The sequence below is a fragment of the Paralichthys olivaceus genome, chromosome 17 (genome assembly GCF_024713975.1).
Source record: "Paralichthys olivaceus isolate ysfri-2021 chromosome 17, ASM2471397v2, whole genome shotgun sequence".
In the NCBI taxonomy this organism is placed as follows: Eukaryota; Metazoa; Chordata; class Actinopteri; order Pleuronectiformes; family Paralichthyidae; genus Paralichthys; species Paralichthys olivaceus.
The window spans coordinates 5,980,247-6,000,380 of NC_091109.1; the positions used below are offsets into that span (position 1 = coordinate 5,980,247).

General features: G+C 41.1%; 1 protein-coding gene across 3 annotated transcripts in view; it reads left to right on the forward strand.

Annotated features, from left to right (window-relative positions):
- Positions 1-20,134, forward strand: part of sema5a (sema domain, seven thrombospondin repeats (type 1 and type 1-like), transmembrane domain (TM) and short cytoplasmic domain, (semaphorin) 5A) — a 122,448-nt gene that overhangs the window by 52,637 nt on the left and 49,677 nt on the right. For all 3 annotated transcript variants that reach the window (XM_020087793.2, XM_069512859.1, XM_020087794.2), the window contains exons 5-10: positions 2,541-2,603; positions 5,856-5,954; positions 11,277-11,490; positions 13,261-13,546; positions 14,747-14,882; positions 18,871-19,075. In XM_020087793.2, the coding sequence (XP_019943352.1) occupies positions 2,541-2,603; positions 5,856-5,954; positions 11,277-11,490; positions 13,261-13,546; positions 14,747-14,882; positions 18,871-19,075 (1,003 nt within the window). The remainder of the gene's footprint in view (positions 1-2,540; positions 2,604-5,855; positions 5,955-11,276; positions 11,491-13,260; positions 13,547-14,746; positions 14,883-18,870; positions 19,076-20,134) is intronic.

Genomic DNA, 20,134 nt, shown 5'->3' on the forward strand with positions numbered 1-20,134 from the left:
CTATGTTGAATGACAACAAATGACATAACCGGGCCGCACTGACAAAAGCAACCACATTGGTCACTTTAATGCGATCTCAAGTTGTAATTTTGCATTGTGTTATGATTGATTTTTTTACACAAGGAAGGTTTCTAGCCATTAACAGGATTTCTCCCCCAATGCGATAAGTGAGAGCACTTTTCATCACCTACATTCAACTCAGCTGGGAGCGTGTGTGTGCGCTGCTTTGTGCTGATGTGTGTGGTTTGTGTCTGTGGTGGGAGCATGGCCCCAGAATAGCCTGCTTTGGCCTGGAATGTGAACATGCACACACACACACACACACACACACACACACACACAGAGAGAAGGAGAGAATCCAGCTTCCATTAATACTCCATGTCTTATCCTCTCTGAATACCACCACACACCCTCAGCTCTTGCTTCTTTCTAAGCTCCCCCCCGCCGCTGCCTATGTGTGCATTTATGTGAGTGTGTACATACAACAGTTTCTATGCCTCCCAGTAGAGAGGCCACTGAGCTGAAAAAGGCAAAGTTCTTGTCGTAAAACACAGAGGAAACTCCCAGAGCCTTCTGGAAGAGGAAATGAAAGAAGTTCCGCTTAGTACTGAGGGGGTTTGGTTATTCTTCCCCCTCTTGTCCTGGCATAAAACAGCCCTGATACCAAGGTGAAATCTAAAATCTCTCTCTCAGTTAGCGATATTTACTGTAATCCCACTGAGAGCAGTCCTCGGGCTCTGGCCACTAGCCCGGTTATTACTGCCAGAAAGTCGTATCTCTAAGAAGTTGAATAGTTTTACTTCGGGAGACTTTTTGTGACTTGGCGTTAAACTTGTCATTGCCAGTAACACTGGAGCTGGTGGGAGTATAGCAGCTACTTCTGCCTGTCAAAGCTTGAGTGCTGTCCAGAGGCCAACATTCATTTCATAAATAGGAACTCCCTTCCTCCCCAGAGGTCACGATGAAATTAAACGGTAGAAACTGGAGCACGGTGGTGTCTTCACCTGAGGAGGAGACGAGACAAGGGTTTAGTATCTTCCTCGCTCTCATTCCTCGCTCTCCTGTTGTAAAAATTTAAAAGCTCTGTTTCTTGCTCACATGTAAATTACATTGACATCCTTCTCCAGGGATTTGCCTGTTATGTCTTCAGAACCCTCCTTTTCCCTCACACATAAATCAAACTGGCATTCAGTTCGGCATTCACTTCATCGTCGCTTTTTGAGGCCTCTGCTTGATATGCACCTTAATTGGATTCTGTGTCTGTGTTTAACATGGCTTATCAACTTGTGCTGTGCTGTGAGTGTGCATGTGCGAGTGGAAGACTAAAAGCTTGTGCACATCAATGGCGACACAAATAAAGGGCACGAAAAAGAAAATGTGCTTAATGTGAAGAGAGCCTGACTCTTCACATTAAATGTGGCGCTATAATAATTAGAAGTTTATTTTCTAACCGGAAAGCTAAGACCTCTGTCTTTCACCTCATCACAGTGTAGACTAGTGATGATGTCATTGCGTTACGTTACGTACAGTGCGAAATGTGATTTCATTTGGTTGTTGTGCCAGGAGATTGTTGTTTGCATGATCTGGTTCAAATTGCTTTAAAAACCAAAGCGTAATAAGTAGATAATTCATTCCAGGTATTTATCTTTAACCTTATGTTGTTCACTTGTGATAAGATCATTCATTTTGTTACTTGCGGTGACACATGTGTTTATAACGTGTGTTTCACCAGAGAGTGATCAGAGAGGAGCAGAGAATTAAAAAAAGAAAAGCCCCCCGTTAAGATAATTTATGTTAACAAATATTTAATTCATGTTTATGTGTTTATTTAAAATTGAGAAAATATGGTCCTGGTCCTTTTGCATCTTTGACGGGAGTTGGGTCGCCTATTGCTTGGTGCTAGCTTTAATTAGCTTGATAATATCATTAAAGATAAAAATAACTATGAGCACTGGCTAAAATATAAAATAAAATATATCAAATAAATCGATAAATAAAATGTCAGGATAGAGGAGAAGGTTGTTCTTCTACTACATCTGATGCTTCACATTGTCGACAACACGCATTCTGACTGGTTAGGTGTGTCCATGTAAAAGGAAGAATTGACCATGTCTGAAAAATGAAAACCCACAATGTCACTGAGTGAAGTTTCATTGCTGAGTTGAAAGCTTTCATTGACTGGATACAGGTGCGAAAAATATATAAAACACTCCTGCAGCCGGCGACACTGACGGATAATTGCAGACACTGATGATGAAGCTCATCATCATTTAGTTTTCTGTGTTTTCATGTCTTCTGTGGCATTTTTTTATTGCCGCTCTATCTCACAGAAAGTCCCCAGACATCAAATTGACTTCAGAGAGGTGGGAATTTTGCCACAGTTGAGAGCCAAGCATTGTTTTGTTTGGGTTCCCAGAGTGGTTTTCAGAGTGGTTCGTGGTGACATGGCGCCGAAATGTTTATGATGTGTGCTTCTCCTTGATGGTTTATTGGGAGCCTGACACTGCTTTTCCTCTCTCTCTCTTTCTCTCCCTCTGTAGGAGGCTGAGTGGCACTGCGACGAGTTCACCAAGGGAGCCTGCTTCAGCCGTGGAAAATCTGAGGTGAGTTTAAGTGACGCCGGAGCATCAGAAATGTCACACTGGTATATTGCTTTATCACGATGCTGAGGAAAACAAGGTTTAGTTGTGGTATTGTTAAAAAAAAAAAAAAGTCCTTGTCCACTGTAAAGTGTTTTTCATGAATTTGGCTCGGGTGTTTCTTTGCTGTCATTTGAATCTGTTGTTAGATGCAGCTCAATAACATCTCATCATTATTCACTACATGTTTTAGAAACGCCAACATATTTCAAATGCCACACACTGTTTGCAACACCACAATCTTTGGCCATGCTACTGGCTTTTTGACACCTGGTCTCAACATCCGTCATGAGTGAGAGTCAATGCTAAGTTCAGGTCTGAAAGCTCCCGAAGGCGTCCTCTATGCGTCCTGAGATCTGATCTCTCAGACCACATTTTGGAGGTGGAGAGATCTGATCACAAGTGGTCACAGGACGTTTGTCTGAAGAGACATACTTAAAGCTGTCTGATCAGATTTCCCATGAGGCATTTCCCCATGAATTACAATATTTTTTATCAGTTACTTGTCTTGGAGACAATGACATCATTGAGAAGACTAACATGTCTCATCCGACTCTAAAGGGAGAAGCATGCTGACCTTGCGTCTTAAAAGTACATACATGCATATGTCACATATGGTCTTCAAGGGTTAATACCAGATCTGAACAGGGCCTTTGAGTTTGTATTTAGACCCAGAGGTGACATGGCCATGCTTTGAGCTTGCCACAAATGTGACTAAAAATGTGATGACTAAGCGTAACCCGAGATTAATCTGATGACATCACACAGGGTATTTTCCCAGACTTGACAAAGCACCCTACAGAGCCTCAGGAGACGACTGATAAAATTAATGGAAAGTCCCTTTAATAGTGTAACTATAAGACACACAACTATAACAATCTTCTTGACATCTTGACTTGGAGTCAGTGGATTGATTGTTCTTCCTGTGTGATGTGTTCTCACAAGAACAACACATGGAATTTACCTGAAGGCCTCCGCTGTCAGAATTTCCCACCAGAGCATCAGTGCTGCTGATGAACTTCTAAAGACAGAAATCATAGATTTCTCTGCCATGTCGAATCACCTCCAGAGAACACATCACAACCAAATAGCTCAGCAAATCAAAAACTCTCAAGTTATGATGAAACATAAGGAAGCCTGAGAGCAACATGGAGCTCTCTGTTCAGACGTAACGTATAGACTCTCTCGGAATCCCTGCTTTGTATATGTGATCGACCTCAGAGAGGATTCAAATCAACTTGTTGTGAAGTTAAAAGGTTCCCAACCACACCTTCACTCTTATTTATAGACATCGCAGAGAGGGAGTTCCCATTGTTTTTGGAGTTTCTTCGCTTTGTTCTCGATTGTATGTTTTTGTGGTTATAGCTGGCAGGGTCTCTCTACCCAACAGCTGGTTTAGAGCTGAACTTGACTTGTGGGTGAACTGCCCAGCCCTGTGTATGTGTGTGTGTGTGTGTGTGTGTGTGTGTGTGCACCACCGTGTATTTATCCTCCTGTGAAAGGTGGTTAGAGACCCATAATAGGCATACACAGGGGCTGGCCAGAACAAGATTGTGAATTACAGACCAAAGCCACCTCAGTCTTTGAGAGTCGCTGCTGTCTCTTGGAGTCCAATTGTTTTGCTCACTGAGGATCGTCTCCTGTTCACTAAGAACAGCATTAAAAGTCTTCATCCTCCTGCAGCTGGGCTTTGGATGGTTTATTACCTAACTCAGTGTGCACCAATATACCATCACTTAAGCCATTACAAAGATACCTCGCCTGTGTTTTCAGTGAATTTACAAGTGATTGTCTTTCTTTTCTCTCGTAATGCACACGCCCGCTCTTTTCTTATGTATTTGATTTATTCAAACCAGGAGAAGAAAGGAGAGTTAAATTGACTTGACAGGACTTGATTGCCGCCTCTGTTTTGTTTTATAATGCGAGAGCCAACAGCACAACAGATTGGTATTACAGTACAGACGTGGAACATTTGTCAGGAAGTTTTCACAAACAAGTCAACACTGTGAGGCTGTGCAAATATTAAATATGTTGGTATTTACTGTAGAAACAAAGAAGAATTGAATTATGTGGACTTCTTCAACTACACTTCTCCAAGCACACACCAACACACACAGAAGTATGCAGCACATAACACGATGTACAAATAGCACAGATATATAGGCATACATTACAAGTGTAACTAAACACACACACTCATCTGTCATCTGTTATGAACAGGCACACAAACAACAACATACACACGTGCTTAAGCTGTGCTTAGCACCAGGAAACAAGTTGTTTTATGAGTCAACCTCTGTCTTGATAGGGAGAAATAAAACCCCTCTTCCTCTCCTTCTTCCCTCCATCTCTGCTGCGGTGCCGTCCGCCTCTAAATCAGACTCTTTTGTCGCCCTGGGCACCTTGAGTGGCTCAGACAATAGCAGATTTACAAGGTTTTAAATTTCTACGAGGGCCCCTCTTCAACCCAGCCACAGCCCCTTTCAAATGGAGGGGACCCATGTATTACCTTGTCCCAGGACAAAAACAAACGCCGCTCTCTGACATGATTACCGACTTGCTGTTGTTACATTTACTGTGAGTTTTCTTGATGCTAATCCCCCCAGAAAACCTGCGTGAAAGAGTTCACGCCAATCAGTCATTCCGTCAATCATTCTCTCCATCAGTCCTGCTTATTTGCCAGGCGCTTTTAACTGAGTGGTTTGTTCGTCAAAAGTCAAGTCAAAACCTCAAAGTGGAGAGCGAGCCAAGACAAGAGTGGTGAGCATGTACTTCATCATAAATTAGAGACAAGTGGTTTGAATTGATTAATGTAGAGAGCGAGGCTAAAAAGAAACATGATTGAATGATGTATATTAGAGGCTACACTTCTAATTCACTTTTTGACCGGTCAACAACAGCCGCAGGGAATTTTCTAAACTAATCCTGAGTGGTCCTCTCCCACGCCGGCTGCATTTATCTGTCCTCCACCTTGTTCAGATCCCTCTCCACATCTGGTGCCTGTTGAATTAAGATGTGAGACAGCTAAGCTGTGCAGGCATTAGCCTTGATTTGACTCTATCAAGCTTGGCCACGTTTTAGAGTCGCTTTCTCGCGGTTGCAGGTTTTTGTCTCATTTATTGGCACAAAGTGTAATTTTGCCCCCCTGCCCAACACTGCTGCTTGTCAATAGACAGATAATGGTGCTGCTGCTAACTGCTCTCTGTGTTTCCACAGGAGGAATGCCAGAACTACATCAGGGTGCTGCTGGTGAACGGGAACAGGCTGTTTACCTGTGGAACCAATGCTTTCACCCCCATCTGCACCAACCGAACGGTAGGAACAAGAACATTCTCTCTTCCATCCATGATTCTTATATTTGGTTCATACCGTAGACATAGATATATAAAGATGGACGACATGACTGCTCCCAAAAGTGAAGCCAAAAGTAAAGAGTCTTATCTTATCTTAAAGGCTATTAATCGTGCCTCCTCCTGGGATAGATCAAGTACATTTTCTTTGGACATGAAAGGGAGTTATATGTGCAAGTGTTTACGATAATTTTGGCTTTGATTTGTTCTTTAATGCTAGAAAAAGGAATGAAATATCATGATTGATGATATTTTAAATGTTATTGAATTATCTGCTTGTTAATTAGTCTTGTGAAAGGGGCAGATTACATAAGATTCTTCTCATTTCTGCCCCCTATCTTTCAAGATTTGAGATTGGGTGTTTGCATTTATACTGTCTATAAATGAAAAAAACTATATAAACATATATACGATTGACAGGTGAGACTGATTCGGGTTTAAAGTCAAAGTCCTGCATCTGGCGTGGCTCCATCCACCGATCACTGCTATGTAGACCCTAAATTTGCAAGATGGCAGTGTTCATATGGGTTATTTGGCTTAATTTCTGGATAGTGGGATAAAGTGGAGATTGGTTGCCCATCTTTACAGTCTATGGTTAATTCAAATACTATTTAATCTTATAGCCGTTAAGGCAACTATTAATATGTAAATGACCTTGTGAACACAACCTGTAACCTGCTCACTGACAGTCATGTAAGCTATCACTCTGGTGTTATCTTATGTAAACCAAACTATCGGCAGGCTGCAGCTGTGGCCCTGGGTGTTATGTTGTTTGGGTTGTCAATCCAAATTTGGTGTAAATGCTAACTTGGACTGTTTTTTTATTTTGTTGAGTGGTCGCTGTGATGTAACACTTCTCACAAAATTGTCACGAGCAATAAAAATAAGCCTCCAGCAGGTCAATTTGCTCAGGTTGTGCTAATGCAGCTTAATTTGGCGTGCGAGCAGCAGTAGCTTATGTATTTGCAAATCTTTAGTGACTCTTCTCTACTTCTGCAAAAAAAATTAATTTCATTGCATTGTTGATTCGCGGAATTTAGAGAATTTGAGTCAAAATCCAAAAGCCTTTTGCCGCTCCGCAGTGCAGAATATGGATGTTGACAGCAGCTGCAGTGGCTCCAGTGTTTTTTTATATTTCTGTAATTCTGCATGTGTCACATTTATTAGTCACTGTGCCCTGAAAGTCCATAAGTGAACACTCCAGAAACGGACGTTAATAAACCATTATCCTTGAATAAGAGTAATATTTCATACACAATAAGTCGGATAACACTACAAATAGGATTTAAGTGTTATTGATCGAACCAACAATGTCAGAAGGAAAGGTCAAAGATGATCAAGGTGCGATTGAGTCGTGCTCTTCATATCTCAGGCTTTACAGTATCGGCTCTCATAGCTGTTCCCACCATGCAGTCAGTGACGTAGACAAATTATTTGATGAGTCTTATGAAGCGTGATTATTTCAGAAGTGGCGTTACCTGAAACTTGTTGAACATAGCAGTCAAAATATTGTCTGAGGCTCATCACTGCCAATAATCATGTTTATGAGTAAACACAGTCTTTGTCTCAATGTGCTGCTTTGCCCTTCTCATTGCAATTATTAACTTCTATATTCTCTATATAATCATGTTGTCTTTTCCTCTATATTTAATTGTAGTTCTGTGTGGTGTATTTTACTTCTCTTTCTTAAATCTCATGCTGACACAGCAGGGTCTTGACACAGTAAGAGCATTATTTTTTTATATAATTCACCACTGGTTTGTGCTAAAAACCATGTTTCTCTGCATAAGTATCAGCTAAGAAACCTATTGGTGACCAAGGCCGACTGAAGTGAAGTTTAGAACAACATGTAAAATTTCAGAGTGTTGAAGCTACGTTTCGTGCAGTGGGATAACAGAGGAGCAGGAAGCATGGGGTTTACCATTATGATGACATTTGTTTTTGTCCAAAAGCACTGCATACAAAGGTCACTGACTCATAATGGCTGTTTACCACTGTGGAAATACATATAGTAGAAATGTCATGACATTATTATAGCAGTATTTCATCAGACCTGTCATATTTATCCACTGAACGTCCGCTAATGTGAAACACTGGTCAGCCACAGGAACAGCCATGGAATCACGCTCAGGAAGATTTACTATCAGCTGTGATGGATGAACAGGGGGTGCAGAATATTCTATTAGTTTAATCAGAGCTCTGGTTATAGATTAAAGTGCTTCCTCTGACTTTTAGCCATTTGTTGTGTACGAGCATGATAATGATAATGAAAGTTATGAAAAAAGTTTCTCCTCCCAGGTCATTGAGGGAGGTCTCAGTCAGTTCTCTGTACAAACATAAAAGACATATTTTGAAGGCTTTCTAAAGTGAAAGATAATTTAAACAAAGAAATATGTTGTTAGTGACTGTCATGTTTCGCATTATAATTCAGAATCAGCTGAATTGTTTTCCTTATCATCTTGTAGTTTTAACTGAAGTTTTAATGGTAAATAATCAAACAATCTGCCAGTAACTCAGATTGCAGATGATTAGATAATAAGGCAGGTGTTATACTGATGGACCTTATGACTATAAAGCTGATTCTGTTTTTTGGTATTTGAGTTCTCATTAGCTTTCCCCACCCACATGGAAAAATACTACAGCAATTAAATGTATTTCTATAAAGCACCATTAGCAAATAACATATACAATATGCTCCTGTTCACGGTAGTCGGTAATTAAATAATACACAAAGGTGCAGTACTAGTATGTGATGTACTGTATAATCAGTGTAATATAATCCTGCAGAATATTGTATATATTATTTATATATTCAATATTTTATATACAATATATTATTCAATATATTGAATATATTATGAATATATTCAATATCAGCCTACAAACAACACTGACATAAACTGTTCCAGTTATAAGGTATATCTGTAACTGTTAGTAAATTGTTTAAGTTAATAACCTTGTGTATACAACAGTTTTGTTTAAGTCTGACTTTTGGGAAAGCCTCCACATCTATTGAAACCATTTGCATTTTCAGACATATGATTATTACACTCAGCTGAGGTGGGAAAGTTTGCGTCCTGATAAATCCGTAATGCAACAAAGTCCTGTGGAAACTGACTGGTGATGAGGAGCTCCTCCAATTAGTACATGAAACAAACTAATTCTGTATCTCAGCTTTGTTTTCTCCACATTGTTTTCCATCATTTGAAGTTTGACTGACGCTCCTTCGGTAACGTCATTTTGTTGTGTCCTCTTGGTCTGCGGTGCCATAATTACAAACGACTGAAGAATTGTTATAAAGCAACTGTTAATCTCTTTGAACAAACTTATATTTGCACAGCGGTAGGGGATACACACACACGCATTCATTTGCATTTCTTTTTGCTTTTTACCTGGAAATTGAGTTCAGGAATTGCATTTGGATGGACACCTGACTATTATCCTCTGTTTAGATTAATCATTTCGCTGTTTTAAAACACATGTTAAAGTTGTAAAGTCATGCTCACGTTAAGATTGAGCAGTCTCCAGATAAAGAAGTTGTTTATTACATTATGTTCACACTCTTTTGACGGATATAGCTGTGAGGATTTGTCATTTGCCATCCACAGTGAAAATCCTATCCACTAATAGATCTCAGATCACATGTAATGCTTGTGGCTACAATCCCTGTCATTGAGGGTAACTGAAAATCCTCTCAGTATTCATAAGAATGTGTCAGTAGCACAAGACGTGGAACCCAACCGGCTCTCACAGCAGTCTGTCTGAACTGTGAGCTGTCCCTCTCAGAAACAGTCTCTATCAGAGGCATTCAAAGTACAGAATCCCACAGCTGCTGGGGCCACTATAGAGACCACTTTCACTCCGCTCCCTCAAAATGCAACGGATGCACTGCAGTCAATCTATTTATCTCTTGGTTTTTTTTTTTTAAATGACCCAATTGACCTCAGAGTGGCTATTCCAGCCCACAGAACAAACCCCGTCAATGCCGGGCTTTCATCCGAGGTCGAGGCTCAGACAGGGCTGCTCTGTTGTTGTTGTGGTTTGGGATGGAGCAGAGGTGGCAGGAGTTAACAGAAACCCCTTCATCTAAATTGACCGGCTCCAGGAAATTGGCTAAAGAAGTCGCATGCCCCCCCCAAGGAGTGAAAGGAGTGTGACCTCCTGTGTGGAAGAGCTGCCCACAGATTATTCAGTCGGTGAAAATCTGAAAGTGCGAGGAGCGAGGTGAGATTGAACTCGACAGCCTTCACCGTCCCTCGAGGTCTTTCCGACTGAGTCAAATATGTGGAAGCTGACTGATTGACAGAAAATTGCGAGTAGAATAATTTTAATTGCCTTTTGCACATTTCAAAACAGGATATAAGGAGAGTGCAATCTTTCTTACTTTGCATCAGCCCATACTTAGATGGCCTTGGATGGAAGTACAAACCACGAGCTAATCCTCATACCGTGTTTACTTTTGCACCACAAACTGTAATTACATCTTGGATTTAAAAAAAATACATTCGTCCTTTTCGTATTCAAGGCTGAGTCACTGAGCTATGGCCTGTATTTTCTTTAAAGTAGGAACCAGTGCAGTGTGTCAGGACTAAGCCAGCGTCATGCTGTAAAGTATGTTTTAAAAAGCGGGGAGTCGGATTTGGCTTCATATTCAAAGGCAGAATGCAAAGAGAAGACTGTATCCTACATCAAGGCTCTTTTGAGTTCACACAGCCTTTTTTAAGATGGGCTACGGTATAATAATGTTATAAGCAGGCTAACAGCTGGCTGTGTGGTGCAGACATCAGAAGCCAAACCAGGGAAATGCTGCATTCAAGAGTTAACTTGATTTAAGACGCCTGTTGTAGGAATTTTTACTGCTTTCTTAACAGGTGGTTTCTTAACATTAGATTTGAGGCAGCTGCTCTGATTGTGTGTTTTACACTGCTAATGATTCTTAATGCGTTTGCTGATTATGTTTTCTATTCCTGAAGGTTTTGCTCTTATATATCTGTGTGTGTTTGGCAGGAACAAACAAATTATTACCAGACTACTCCTATTTGGATTTTATTGCTGCCCTTTTCTAATTCCTCCTATATTTTCATGCAGGTTTTCTACACTCATCCATTATTTAGAAATAACACAAAAATGCACCTTGCTCCCACAGATATTGTTTCTTCTTATTTTTACCGTCTTAACTTAGGGTTTACTGCTATTCTTTTTGGACTGATGTCTGTGTCTTGTAAACGCTGATTTTTTTCCATTTTAAACTTTTCTTCCCTATACCGCTTCCCTCTCTGTGTTACAGTTGACTAATCTGACAGAGATCCACGATCAGATCAGTGGGATGGCTCGGTGTCCCTACAACCCGCTGCACAACTCCACCGCTCTCATCACCTCCAGCGGGGAGCTTTATGCCGCCACTGCCATGGACTTTTCTGGGCGAGATCCCGCCATCTACCGCAGCCTGGGTGGCCTTCCACCGCTGCGCACCGCCCAGTACAACTCCAAGTGGCTCAATGGTAAATATTTTAGTTTATCTATCTACGAATTCCTTAAACGTATGTGAAAACCATGAGTAATCATTCATCTTATCAGCTTCACACTTGGCATGTGTGTTGTTAGCGACCCAGGGAAGTGCACTGTTCGGTGTGATTTGGACATGAGATTATCAATAAACTTTGAATAAACAGGCGACCAGTGTTCTCTAGCAGTCAGTTGGGGCAGGGCTTAACAGGTTATCTGTGAACCGAGTTTAAAACATTGTCTGCTGCGTCCTCGGATAAACGACAGCAGAAGTCGAATCCTACAGCACACGGATAGCAACATTGATATAAACACTTCCTCTTTTGCAATTATTATTATACAATATAAAAGCTCCACGTATTTTTTTTTGCTGCAGTGCTTTACATCTAGCCGAATCACTGAGCTTTTATTTTGAAAAGCAAGATTTGTCTATAGTAAAGTAAATCATTTAAACTTATATATAAACCACACCTGAACAGTAATAAAGCAATTTAGTTTCAATCTATGAAAAATATTGATGATACAAAATATAACAGGATGCGGTTGATAGCTGCAGTCAGTATCACAGTCTCGTTTAGAGTGGGCACTGCATTAGTGTAAAACATGCTAGAATAAAAAAGATGGATATTTAATATTAAGAAACACAATAACGGACAAAAATGACATCAATGCTCCAGCTGGTGGGGATTCAGCGTGTTGCACAAGCATAGTTAAGCTTGGCAGATGGTTATCTAACATGGGAGTTTGAATCCGTCGCCCTCTTGGTTAAAGGATTGTTCTGCTTCTCCATTCACAACCAGGCTGTGCTAAGTGGTGCAGCGAATTCAGGAGAACAAGATTCTGTCTTCATAACTGTTCAGTTGCCTTTTGTCTGCAAAAAGCAATTATCTCGAAAGTTACTAAGCAACTAAAGAAATCTTTATTCATCTCAGCTTTTCTGTGACAGACGTAATATTTATCCAAAATCAATGTCTTCTTCCCTGGGAGCTCAGACTCCCTTCAAATGCTGACCCCCTCAGTGCAGGTCGGAGAACTTCAGACATCTTAAGGTGTCAAGCCCGCAGCGGAGCAGCTGAATCAGTATCTTGTCAGCAAGTGTCTTTTATCTGATTCACATTTAAGATAAATTGAAAATAAAAAGCATTCAACCTTCTGAGAAAAAAGTTTAATCACTAATTTTATGGGAAATTGATTTTTTTTCCTCTGTCTCCCCCCCTCCCGCCCTCTGAGGGTGCCGAGGAGAGGGGATTGAAATGAGGTGAGGTGGGGGGGGACACACTTTCATTTAAAGGTGGATTAAATCACTGTCAGCGAGAATAAAGTGTGCAGTTTAGATCCAATAGTGTCATACATAAAGATGAACGCCTCGTCGTGACAGTGTTGTGTAGGTTGCGTGTTTCAGATACACCGAGAGTTATTACGCTGCACCTGTTTTGTCCATTTCTCATCTTCACCTTTAGGTGTAGGGAGTGAAAAATTAGTTTTCTTATTACAACACAACGCCATTAATAACAAAGTCTGTAGTTATTAATCCTGTTCACCTGCTGTTGTGTGGGCCGCACTCTCACACACACTGAGTCAATCAGTCATAGCATACACCCGCTCACTCTCCCCTTCCCTCTCGCCACCGCAACCTTAAATATTTTTCTTGTGGTATTTCCTCCCTCTCTCTCCGCACTCCATCTTTCTCTTGGCTGTCTTCAGGTTTTATTTCTGTGTTCTCTCTGTCGTTCTCCCACTCATCTTGTTTCCGCTTTCTTTGACAGAACCCAACTTCGTCTCCTCCTACGACATCGGTAACTTCACCTACTTCTTCTTCCGGGAAAACGCCGTGGAGCACGACTGCGGCCGCACCGTGTTTTCCCGCGCTGGGCGAGTCTGTAAGAATGACATCGGCGGGCGCTTCCTCCTGGAGGACACATGGACGACCTTCATGAAAGCGAGGCTGAACTGCTCCCGACCCGGAGAGATCCCCTTCAACTACAACGAGCTGCAGGGAACATTTTACCTGCCTGAGCTGGAGCTGCTTTATGGCATTTTTACCACCAACGTGTGAGTAACATGAGATGTTTTAAAGTTCAATAACAAATCATTTACTTTCTTCATACTTACAAAATGTGACAATGTTCCATTAGATTTTTAATCCACAGTTCAGACCCCATCACTTAGTTTACAAAATTCATCAAAAACTTGTAATAATTTTCCGACGAATCAATGAAATCGTATGTTTTCTCGTTTCTACCTGGCAACGTTCAGTTTAGTCAACGGAACGTCAACTGTTACGAGCAGATATACAGTACTTATTGTTCAATACATACTGAACATTAATGAAAGACATTTGACAAGGTTTTTTAAGGCCAAGTAGTTTAATAACTAGTTTATTTTAAAAGATAAATCCTCTCCCAAACCATCTTCAAACATGGTTGCATAACGTAGCAGCCATCTGACATTTAAATCTAATAAAAGAAGGTTATTATTACACTGTATCATGTAAACAGAGCGGGATGTAGCAGAGGGATGTAAACTATTGTTTTCTATTTCACAAACACATCAACCTTTTCTTCTTTTTATCTCGCCATGTTTTTTTTGTTTTTTTTCCTTCTCATACTTACACACACACACACACACACACACACACACACACACACACACACACACACACATTTACTAAAAGCTGAGTAATCTATTCTTTATGGTCAACGCCTTCACTTTGCTGAAAAAGAAGTTTTTTGAAGGGTATTGGAAACATTTCCCCCTGCAGGCACAGAGTTTAATGAACAGCCGCAATGGATTATAATTCACATCGCCCAAGTCTCACAGTATGAGTTGAGAGTTAATACTCTCATTCTTTACTTTCTCTTCAGAGGGGAGAGATGGTACTTGTTGAAACTGACAGCTTAAAAAGTCAAAGCTGTATTTCAGGCCTGAGATCTGAACAGTTAATCAGACAAGCTGCACAGTTTAATTGTGTCCTCTGCCTGATTTACAGCCCATTAATGACAATCACTTACAGCAACGTCTGCATCCGTCTATTTGGAGTTTGATTTGTATTTTTGGGTGAATGTAGTAAACGTAGAGAGGTCATCTTTACAAATAGCAACAAAATCTCTTCAGTTTCCTGCTGGTGCTTCGGTGTCCTTTTCAAAATGTCTTTACTTATATACCTCCCTCTGCTTCTCCCTCTCTCACCCACCATCCCCCTCCATCTTCTCATCCTTTTGTTTCCTCTTCCCTTTTTCTCCTGACATTCAGAAACAGCATTGCTGCATCTGCGGTTTGTGCCTTCAACCTCAGTGCCATCACGCAGGTTTTTAACGGGCCCTTCAAGTACCAGGAGAACTCACGGTCGGCCTGGCTGCCCTACCCCAACCCCAACCCGGACTTTCAGGTAACAAAACAGCTTGTTTGTGGAAGAAGACAAAGAGTTTACAGCCAGCTCTGCTCTGCTCTTTTGGAATCATTGTAAAGGAGGTTTTTGTTTCCACCACTGTCCTTTTGTTTCTTGGCTTGTTAGTTTTAGAGAAAGATTACGAAAGAAAAACAAAAACATTATGGATCACCAGTTGGGGGAATCATGCAGAATACATCAGGGAATAATCCATTACATTTTGGTGCAGATGTGAATCAGGGGGCAGATCCATGAACTTTGTTTGGCGAGATTTTTAACATTCTAGTTTATTTCTCAGAAAATAATTTATGGATCTTGATGAAAGCAATCAGGCATGTGTGGAATTTGGTGCAGATAACAACCAATCAGACAACAGGACATTTCCATCTCTAAAGCCATGTTAGTTGCACAGTTAAAAACATGTTTATTCAGATGCGTTGTAAACTCCCTGTGTGAATTTAAATGCACAGCTAATGGTGAGGTAATTTATACCCAACACGCTGTCCAATCAGCCAAACAATATGCACAGCTGGGTGCACGCCTGAGGAAATGTATGCATATGGAATGTATGTGTTCATCCTGATGACTCTGCCTCTGAGTCCCAATGAGGGCATCACTCTCACTAATTTCCTCAGCCCTCTCTCTGCTCATGAGCACACATCACGACCGCTCGTTATAGAATTCAGTGACTTTAACAATCGCACAGTCGCTCCATTAAGATGCCTTCTTCTTTTTCTCTGTAGTCCTTCCTAATAAACTTGTTGTTTTGCACAAGTGCCACTTTATGTTTATACTCTGTCCTGAAACCAAGGGGTGGCAATCCCCAAGCAACGCTGGGGCACTTCATCCCGATATGAGGCGCTGTTCAATCCCGATGTTTTATTAGCAGCAGAAGTGGCTCTCAGTTGTAACAGGCTTAGCAGATATTGAGGGAGCTAATCCACGCGGCTCTCCATGAAGGATTGAATTTCCTCTGACGCCCGGCTGCCAGCGGATGACACACGTCTCACTTCCACACGTGTTTCCCATCATGGCCCTTCCATCATGTTTCCGTCAAACCGGGCAGAGGCAAGGGGCCTCGTAATGCCTCCTATCGAGAAGTTACACACACACATGTTATCTATAATGACATGCTCATGCAGAAAAAGTGCTAGCTGTGACAGTTTAGAAAAAAAAAAATGCACATGCACACTCCCACAAATCTGTGTGACATATGAAGTGTCTCACTGCCTTCATGCATGCACATATCTCTGCTTGTCACCCGCTAGTAATAAAATTTGCTTAGCCTCAAGAAAACCAATTTTCACTATCTGGTCAACGCTGACCACAGATTTATCCAGTTCAGCACACTTCAGGTACATAATAAAGGGGTTTCCATGTACCATAGGCTTTCATAAGGCTGTGTTCCTCAAGGATAAACAAGGATCAGTTCTTCCTCTCTATCCCCATCTCTCCACTTAAGCCCCAGTACAATAGCTTCTCCTCAGCGCTAGACTGATGCGCACTTTATCTAGGTTTCAGTGACATCTTAATCAAGCATTTGTCAATGTTGGGGGATTAGATTTACGAGCTCAGGATTTATGGCCTGTCTGTTTTCATCCCTCCGTGTGCACACACCTACACACATGCACCTGCAGAGATATATACCTGGAGAAAGCCACTGACCACTTTCAAGTCTTATAGACAAATACACACACACACACACACACACACACACACACACAAAGACAGGGTTATAGACTGCTGCCAAATAGGGATAATTATGACTGTGAACTCATCACAACACACTGGTCATTGATTGAGAGCTTAATTCTCTGTCTGTCCCCTATTTATTTGAACCACATGGATTGATCCTGCTTGGTTTATTCAGGCAATGGGTCATGTTCGTTGTGCATTAGGAGCTAATAATGTCTCTGTGTTGTATAGGTTTACTGTCACTCTCTAGTTATTTACTGTAAAAAAAATACCTTCATTATTAAGCTCCATATATAGGAAGATATGTAAAGTTAAACTCGGAGCCAAATGCTGATGGAAAGTTGTGTTATTTCAAACAATTAATGAGACGTCAGTTTTCTTTGCTTTCCTTTCAACATGATAAATGATTTGATAAAACACTGTAATTATGATTTGGATGCGGGAAATTTTAAACAACTCAGGATGCATTTTAAACAAAAGCCCATTTTGCAAATACAAGTCTTACACAACAACCCTACATCTCAGTGGCGCTCATCATTCTGGCAGAGCACCGTGAACTGATGATGAGCGGGACAGCTGGGTGTTGTACGGGCCCTCAGCCAAATGATGTCCCTCACCTTGACTCTTCAACGGAAATCATCAGCATCCATCTCCCTGTGCATTCACAGGTGTCGCAGGCCCTCAGTGGTCAGCGCCTATGCTTTGTCTCACTGTGGCAGAAATATGACACATTTTAGGATTTAATACACACACACGCAATGCAAGGACAAACCACAAAAGGAAACCTTAGACATTGGTCATTATGTGGCCGACACCAGACGTGTGGAATACATTTTTGCCATAAGCAGGAGGCATATTTGCAGCACACAAACACTAGTGTCGCATTTCCCTCGTCCTTCAGGGCTTTAATTTCCCATCTTCTGATGTAGCGAGGGCACTGATCCGTTTCCCATTCAGGGGAAGCCCTCCGCGTCTCTCATCTGTCATTCCAGGAGAAGGCCAAAGATTGATCTGTGTAAAGTCTCAGTGCTGCTGCTACTGGAGCTGGTCAGCAGGAACTAATCGCCACCCAAGGCCCCGTTTTTATTCTTGTTCGACGATGCTGTGTATGATTAGCTTCGAGCAACTTTGTGCAGCCCCTCTGAGTTGCTGTGTTCAAAAGAACAGTATAGTCATTTGGGTTTGTGTAATGGTGGATTACAGCTTGAATTTTTTTTCTAGGAAAGGGCCTTTTCTTTGTAGGGATGGGATTTCAATCCAAAATCCTGACCCCAGCCTGAGACCTCTTTTACTGAAAAGGACATGCATGGTTAGCTTTAGTCATTCCGCTCTGCCTCAGCTCAGCAGTGAGCGTCACCTTGTCCGGCTCTGTTTGGCAGAAAAGACACTTAATGTACACCCCAAAAGAGAATATTGTCTCTGTCACACCATGCGAAAAATACCTATCAACATGTAAACTTTGGATATTATTATTGGACAGTGGTGTTTAGTCGTGCCTCTGATCACAGTGTATTATTTAATATACCATATCCTATCCAATACAAACAGACCTTTTATTGAACTCAGGGGAGAAAAACTGTGGGAAATATCTTACATATCAGATATTTCACATTATACCTGTTTGCTGCGATAGTAATTCTGCTGCTGCAGCATAACTAGACTGGGACATAGAGAGTCAACAATAACCAACTCAAATGCATGAGAATCAAATCTACTTGTGCTTATTAATGTGAGATACCACTGTGTTTGGAACTGCAATGTTTTCTAGGCTCCTGAAATCTCAAGTGTGAGTCATTTTGATACTTGAGTCCCCAAAAAATAGTATTAATCTTCTGGGACTCATGTTGTGTGAATGATATTGCAACATTTTTATTTATAAAATACGAGTATCAGTTAAGAAGCTTTAAATATGATGTCATTCTTAAAATGCTTTTTTCTGAAAAACATTATTATTGGGATACCAGTAAACCTCACCAGCAATATATATGCATATGAGGAGGAATCTAATAAAAGATATAACTACTTGCTCAGTTCAACATTAATTCACTCTGCTTCCATCAGCCTCAGTGTATTGACTACAAGGCCTTAAGGTTGAGAGGACAGCAAACCACTGCAATGAGGAAGCAATTGAGTTTAAAGCCTCTTCATTTAATCATTCAATCCCTCACGTTTCCTGTCTGTGGTTGAATTTTTGGATTTCTGATCATGACTTCGTAGGCTTATTAATGTCGCATGCCTTCCCGAGGAGCTCAGCTTTCAGTCAAACCTTTTCCTGTCCCACTTCACCCCACAGTGCGGCACCATCGACTCGGGCACCTACGTGAACCTGACCGAAAGAAACCTGCAGGACGCCCAGAAGTTCTTGCTGATGCACGAGGTGGTCCAACCCGTGGTTCCCGTGCCGTATTTCATGGAGGATAATGTGCGCTTCTCTCATGTGGCAGTGGATGTGGTGCAGGGGAAAGACATGCTGTTTCACATCATATACCTGGCAACTGGTAGGTACCGGCAGCATTGTGTATGTGTCTCTACATGTGTCCTGTGTGTCCTGTGTGTGTGTGTGTGTGTGTGTGTGTGTGTGTGTGTGTGTGTGTGTGTGTGTGTGTGTGTGTGTGTTAATGGTTGTTTTCCTTTGCTTGGCTAAATGTTTAGCAAAATTGGTCTGTTTTCATCCATGTGTGGTATCTATGTTTACATGCTTCATTTATTACATTCTCCGAGGATTTGGTGGTTTCTTGAAGTCCCTGGAAACACATGTTCTCAATGGGCTTTTTAATACGAGCAGTGGGTTCCTACATAAACACACACTTTGCTTTAAAATATAAGAGTTTTGGTTATTTCACATGTGGTTTTGTTTTGTCTTTTATGTTTGTCTGTACTCTTGTTTAGATGGGGCTTGTATGCATGTGCACCATCAGTTTAGTGGTTTGAAGCATTAGGCTGCTTTCTCCAAATTCCAAGTTTGGAGCTGATCACGGTTCTCCACGCACGCAGACAGACAGACAGAGATTTCTGGAATTATTAGATAGATGCACATAATATATGCAATAATTGTTGCTTATACATTAATGACCATTGATTTTTATAGATAAATACTTAAAATTTCAGACCATTGATTTTTATAGATAAATACTTCAGTTGCTTTACGCCCTTGAAGTTCTTTTTTGCAGGAGAAAAACAGGCGTGCAACAAGAATAAAGGAGCCAATAGATCTTCAGTTCTGAGGAGACATCAAAGCTCGTTGTTTCGACACAAGTTTAATCACTTTTTACCTCCATGTGTTCTCCATATGCACCGACAGAACACGCACACATAGCACCACATAACTATATGCACTTTCTGCACAAAAGAGCATAGTAAGCACGGGACATGTCAAAGGAAAACAGGGGGTAATTAATAATACACACGGCTCTCATTTAACCCTGATACTGTATGAACTGCATGAAACTGCCTGCTTATCAGCACAATGTTTAATCATACTGGTGAGACAGTATGTGATGTTAGACTTGGCAAAGAGCTGGAAACTGTATCAACACGATGGCAGATTCATACCAGTG